We start from the raw sequence: 6,977 nt of genomic DNA, 5'->3' as shown, positions 1-6,977 counted from the left end.
GAGGGACTTGTAAGTCTGCAGTGAGACTTATTTGTTGCCGCTACTCCTTGTAAAGCAATCTTTGAGTTCCCTTCAGAGGGTTTTGTCGTGTTTGGGGAGCTGGGCCAGAACAAACTGCCTGAAGCACTAGGTGAGGATGGATCTATTGGAAATATTGATCACTCCTGTCTCTTTATCCCCCACTGCAATCCTATCGGCCCACTTATTTTGGGATCCAGAAGGCCAACTCAACCAATACTTAAGGAGATGCACACCTCCACAACATTTGCAACCTGTTGGACAACTTCGCAGGAAGTTAAACCAGCTGTTCTACACACCGTCCTACCCTTCATTCTGGGAGGTTTCAACTCCTAGGTGTAAGGTCAGAATTATTAATTTAATCAGAATGCAGCTAGTTCTCAACATACCATTTATTTAGTGGCTGTTTGAACGGCACTGAAAGAAGGGACTTATGACCAGTGTTCACACTTATGACCATTGCAGCGTCCTCACGGTTCCATCATCAAAATTCAGACTCTTGACAGCTGACTCCTATTTATGATGCTTGCAGGGTTCCTGTGGCTCCCTTTTGCGACCGTCTGATAAGCAAAGCCAACGGGGAGGCCGGATTCACTTAACGACTGGGTTGTTCGCTTAATAACTGCAGTGACTCCCCTTTACCAGTGTGGCAAATAAGGGCGGGGAACGTACTTCACCACTGCCTTGCTTAGCAACAGAACCTTTGGGTTCAAATTGTGGTCGTAAGTTGAGGATTGGCCCCAGGCTGGGATTGTTACCCCGCGTAAATGGACACACCTGGAGATGCTTCAGGCCTCCCAATTCTTTGAGCAGCTCGATCTGTTCCTCATTGCGCGGCTTCATGCGAAGGACCTGGTGACTGAAAGAGCCAAAAATCAAAATAAGAGCATTAATGTTTCGTCCAGATTGACCCATTGTTGGGCATTCTGTATTCATTCACCTAGGTCGCCTTTTAGCAGGTAAAACCCCAACTGGTTGTGGGAATTTTGGAGATAATGACACCACGGGCAAAACAGGTGGGCCTTTTGCAAATGTACCTAACCATTGGAAGGGACCTTGGAGGTCTTCTAGTCCCTTGCTCAGGCAGGAAATCCTACACCTTTTCAGGCAAATGACTGTCCAGTCTCTTCTTTAAAACCTCCATTGACGGAGATCAAAGTTTAATGCATATAAAGAGGATATATAATGTACTAATACAGATGGATTCGGAAACAGAATTAGTTAAAGATTGTATGATAAAGTGGGCTCCAAAACATTGAAGAACCAATAATGTTGGACACATGGGAAAGAATCTGGGTAAGAAATGTGAAATTCACACAAGCACAAAACCTGAGAGAAAATTTTTATAAGATGTTCTATAGATGGCACTTAGATCCTAAAAAGCTGGCTTCTATGTATCCGAATGTACAGCCTAAATGTTGGAGATGTGGTTCTCTCGATGCTACATATTATCATATATGGTGGACCTGCCAAAAGGTTAAGGCATTCTGGATAAAAATGTGGTGGATTATGCAAAATATCTTCAAAAGAAGGATAAAGTTTACGCCTCAGTTATTCTTACTAGGTATATGTACTGACTTTACAGTGGTAGAGACTAATTTGGTCCTACACCTAATAACGGCAGCAAGACTGTTGGTGGCGCAATACTGGAAGAAGGAAGACTTGCCTACAACTCAAGAATGGACATTGAAAGTTACAAACCTAGCTGAGATGGCTAAAATATCGGCATATCTTAAAGACCATTCAAATGAGAGATATAAACGAGACTGGAAAAAAATGGATTGACTATATACATTGATGGAGTAACCACAACTTCTAGTGGCAAGGAGTTCCATAGGTTAACCCTTCTCAGTGTTAGGAAATTCCTCCTTAGTTCTAATCAAGGCTTGTCTCCTTGATTAGTTTCTATCTGTTGCTTCCTGTCCTGTCTTCAAGGTGCTTTGGAGCAGGGGGGGGGTCTCCAAATCTTGGCAACTTTAGGACTGGTGGACTTCCTGGCTGAGGAACTCTGGGAGTTGAAGTCCACCAGTCTTAAAAGTTGCCGAGGTTGGAGACCCCCCCTGCTTTGGCGAGAAGGGGCTTCAATAGAACAAAAATAATTTGATTTCTTCCAAAAATCAGACAACATTCTGAATACAGTGAAGGACTGCCTATCACATTAAACCTGGATTTATTTAACTCTTTCATCTAGGGAGATTGTCAACCCTCCAGATCATGGTTTGTCCCCAAGATGCGACTTTCTTGGGGGGGGGGGTTCCCCTTAAAAACATTTTGTTCCTCCTTTAAGAAGCTTCTCAGAACTGAACAGGACAAGAAGCCACAGATGGAAACTCATCAAGGAGAGAAGCAACTTAGAACTACGGAGGAATTGTTTTGACAGTTAGAACAATTCACCAGTGGAACTACTTGTCACCAGAAGTTGTGGGTGCTCCAACGCTGGAAGTGTTTAAGAGATTGGACAACCATTTGTCTGAAATGGTAGAGGGCTTCCTGCCCGGGCAGGGGGTTGGACTAGAAGATCTCCAAGGTCCCTTCCAACTCTTGTTATTCTGCTAAGAATTGAAGCAGTTTATTGGATGACAAGCTAAACGTTTTCAACTGCATAAGCCACAAAGTTCACAAGTGCCTTTTTGGGGGAAAAAAGCATCTTCGGGGTTAACTGTGTTTTATAACTCAGCCGAGTTGCCCGCAACACACTACTACAATGATCTACAAGCAAGCAAAGCATGTTACGGTTTAACCTAATGCAGGAAATCTACCGCATTTGAAACCCTAGAGTTGGAAGGAGTTCCTGGAGGTCATCTAGCCCAACCCCCTGATCCTTCCAGAAATCCTCATCAAAGCATCCTCCTTCGCTAACAAATCCAGGAAGGAGAACCCACCAACACACGAGGCCAGGGGGGGTCTCCAAATTTGGGAGTTGTAGTCCACCAGTCTCAAAGTTTCAAATTTGGGGACTCCCTACCCTAGACGATTGGTTGATTCCAACCCAGGCCACGATGCAAGCTAGCTAGCTCACCCTTCAAACGTTTCCAGGCTCCAGGCGACCCCGAGCAAAACTCCAAACCACAGGATGAGCTTCATGGTGGGAAAAATCCAGAAACAGGATCCCGGAGTGAGCTGTATTTATGGGACCGGATCCCCTACTAATCTACTCTTAGGTTACGTCCTAAAAGAGCTCCATCTGCCACAATTCCCAGGGACGAACAAACTCCCTTGCAAGAGCCGGCCAACCACAACAGGAATGCGATAATAATGTCAGGGGAGAGGAATTGTTTGATTAGTAACGTAGGTGTAGCTACACACCCCATTCTCGAGTGGCCCAAGGCTAGTTTGACAAGGGTGGATGTGACTCAGGAATCTAATGTTTTTCTCCTCCTTGGGGGACAAAAAAAAAAACACAATTTTAAGGGAGGTTTGGCTTATAGGATCCACCTAACCTCCCAATAAAGTGATAGAAAGCTGAGCCGGCTTCCTTCTCGTCTTCTTTCAACGTGGGAATTTTTCTCTTCCCTTCTTCCTCCTCAATGTTCCCTCTAATTTTTTTTCAGGGTGAGCGGAAAAGTATAGTGTTTGAGCTGCACAGTTTCATGCCTGAGCACCTAAGAGAGCCACAGTTTGAACTGCTGCCAGGTCTGCTGGACATTTGCGCAACCTTCCAAGCGTCAAGCGCCGATTGCGAGCGAGGTTTCAGCCTGAGGAATGCCAGGCATGAAAAGTGCCACTCAAACACTATACTTTTCTGCTCACCCTGGGAAAAAAAAGGCTCTCTGCTCAGCTTTTACATTGTTAGATTGGCTAGAGAGAGACATGGCACCAATAGGGTCCTGGGTCCTGGCATTTTGCAGGCAACCTGTCCTCTCACATTCCTTTGGAATGCAACCCATCACATGTGAATTAGATTTTGCCAATTATCCTATTAAAAGATAATCCTATTATTCTAAAATACGACTAACTCAATATTAAAAACTGTAAATATGTAATGCTGATAAATAATAGCAGTAATTGTTATTTAGTATGATTAAAATCAGTATTGATATATCAATATAATATCTATCGAAATTGACAATAAACACTAAAATAACAATACAAATATATAATGTGGAATATAAATGTAATAAATATAATATATAAATGCAACATAAATGTAATAAAATAATTTGTCATGAAACTCTCCCCCTTTAAAGTAGTAAGATCAATTAAATAGTCTAGCAAGTTTGGACAATATGCTATATGTTATGTTACTTAAGAATATATATACACCTCAGAGTCAGATACAACATCCACATCATTTCCAACTGAGTCAATAAAATCATATGCCATGCCAAAACTATTTTAAATAAAGATATGAAATTAATCAAGTATTGCATTTATTTTCAAAATGAATGTAGAATTTTTTTTATTATTTAAGATTTGTACCCTATCTTTCTAACTAACGTTAACTTTAAAAGATGTTACATCAGACTACAATACAAGTAATTAAATGAAGACTAAAATAAGTGTTTTGGCATATTGAGCTTTTTATATTTCTTTCTAATATTGCTTCCTTAGTTGAGAACTTGCTCCTCAGCTTACTTACGCATTAACTGTTTGTTGCTTTTATGGTTTATTCATTCACTGCTCCATCTTCAGTTTTTTTCACAGGGGGCAGGGCTTCCTTCCTTCCTTCCTTCCTTCCTTCCTTCCCTCCCTCCCTCCCTCCCTCCCTCCCTCCCTCCCTCCCTCCCTCCACTCCTTTGGCCACCAATTTTGATCCAATTCGCAATTTGTATACTTTTTCTACCACCATCTCATCAAGCGGAATCTCTCTCTCTCTCTCTCACACACACACACACACACACGTTTTTTGGGGGGATGTTGAATTACTCCGCCTCACAGCAAAGACGCGGCGCAAAGTCGGCGCAGCATGTGTTCGGCCCCCGCTTACGCCGAATCAAATCCGCGGCCGGCGGGACCAGGGGGTTGCATTGCAAAGCCGCCAGTCCTCTTGCTTCTTCTCCTTCTTTGCCGGTGAAGCCGGCAAAGCTCCCGCTGGCGCCCCCGCCCACGGCAGCGGCGGGGGTGCCTCCCCCTCCGCTCGGAGCACCTCAGCTGGGCTCTGGGTTACCCCTGCCGCCGCCTCCACCTCTGCCGCTTTCCTACTAGCTCCCACAGCCTCATGGCTCCTCAAAAGCACAGCAGAGGAGGAAGGGGGAGGGATAACGCGGGGGCCAGCTCAGGTGCTCCGCGTGGAGGGAGAGGCACCACTGCCACGGGCGGCTCATCAAAACAAGTCTGGGGAGGTCCTTTGCGGGCGGCTAGTTCTAGCCGCCTGCAAAGGACTTCCCCACGTTTGCTTTGGGTGAAATCTCTGCGCGGCAGTTAGAAACTGCTGCGCGGGGGTTTCTTGCCACGTGCGCGGCCGCGCAGCCGCGCACCTTAGAGGGAACAGTGTTCCTCCTCCTGCTTTCCAATTCCAGAGAATAACAGAGAATTCATTCACCACCCATGCTCTTCAGCATCACCCTTTAGAAGGAAAATCCAACTAGTGGTAGGAATTTGGTGGATAATTACACCATGAGCAAAACAGGTGGGCCTTTTGCAAATGCATTGCAGAGTTGGAAGGGGCCTTGGAGGTCTTCTAGTCTAACCCTCCTGCTCAAACAAGAAACCCCATATAAGTAGGTATTGACTTACAAGGGGAATTCTGGGAGTGGAAGTCCACCCATCTTAACCGTGGCACGACAAAACCGCGCTCGACTAAAGCGCGCCCGATTAAACCGCGTCGCTGATGTCATCAACAGGGCGACAACAGCGAGCGCGGAGAAAGAAGGGCGCTTTAAATAGCACTTTGAAAGCAAGCTGATTCAAGTTAAGGTAAGGGTTAGCTTTAGGGTTAGGTTAAGGGTAAGGGTTAGGGTTAGGGTTAGGTTAAGGGTTAGGTTTAGGGTTAGGTTAAGGATTAGGGTTAGGGTTAGGTTAAGGGTTAGGATTAGGTTTAGGGTTAGCTTTAGGGTTAGGATTAGGGTTAGGTTAAGGGTTAGGGTTAGATTTAGGGTTAGGTTAAGGGTTAGGTTAAGGGTTAGGTTTAGGATTAGGTTTAGGGGTTAATTTTAGGTTTAGCGTTTACAGCGTGCTTCTGTCTCTGCGCTGTTGTCGCCCTGTGATGATGTCAGCTACGCGGTTTCGTCGAGCGCGCTTTAGTCAAATGCGGTTTTGTGGTGGAACCCATCTTAACATGGCTGAATTTAAGAAACGCTGCTTTAACTTGGCTTCTTTATTACTAAGTTTTGAAAATATCTGGCTTTTTAATCATTTTTGAAGGCCTGAGCTTTGTTTTTGATCCATCCTCTGGGATCAAAATCCTTTATTCTGGGCTTGATTGCTAATAGTGTCTTGTGTTATTGTATGTATGTATGTATGTATGTATGTATGTATGTATGTATGTGTGTGTTAATAATGTTGTTCAGAACTGAATAGTATGTTTGAAGCAGGATATAAGCTCAGCAGATAAATGTGCAGAGAACTGGAAACTTGAGGCTAAGCCGAGTTTTTGACAGCAGCCTTGTAAATATAAACTGGGGAGACAGAACAAATGAACTGAATTCAACTGCAAAATGAAATATAACCAGGATGAGCTGTGCATAATCGCCTTTCTGTGCTTAGATGAAAGAAAACACACCGGCAAGGATTATGCATCGTGTTAAACTACGATGTGGCTTGTTCCATTTGGGTTTAATCGACTCAATGACCCCAGAACTATTGTGGTTTACAAACAAGGTTTCTATTTTGAATGGAACCGACTACAGTTAACTAGCCACCACACAGGAAAGTGTGCAAATGCAGTCCTTGACACACTCAGATTTCAAATGCATTGGCAGCCTGAATCTACCGCTCCTGCGAGTGGGCACGATTTTTTTTTTCTTGAGGAAAAAATATGTTTGTTTGTTTTTAAGAAAAAGGAAAGAAGGATGCACAGT

The 6,977-nt window shown here is 44.1% G+C and overlaps 1 protein-coding gene across 1 annotated transcript in view; it reads right to left on the bottom strand.

Annotated features, from left to right (window-relative positions):
* Positions 1-3,227, bottom strand: part of CPA1 (carboxypeptidase A1) — a 16,651-nt gene extending 13,424 nt beyond the window's left edge. Inside the window, 1 exon segment of the mRNA XM_032221750.1 lies at positions 3,038-3,227. Coding sequence (XP_032077641.1) covers positions 3,038-3,102 — 65 coding nt within the window. The 5' untranslated portion in view covers positions 3,103-3,227.
* Between the last annotated feature and the right edge of the window lie 3,750 nt (positions 3,228-6,977).

This window comes from Thamnophis elegans, chromosome 7 (genome assembly GCF_009769535.1).
Source record: "Thamnophis elegans isolate rThaEle1 chromosome 7, rThaEle1.pri, whole genome shotgun sequence".
Lineage (NCBI taxonomy): Eukaryota > Metazoa > Chordata > Lepidosauria > Squamata > Colubridae > Thamnophis > Thamnophis elegans.
Note: the sequence above shows the minus strand (reverse complement) of the source record. Positions and strands in the feature narration are given on the sequence as shown.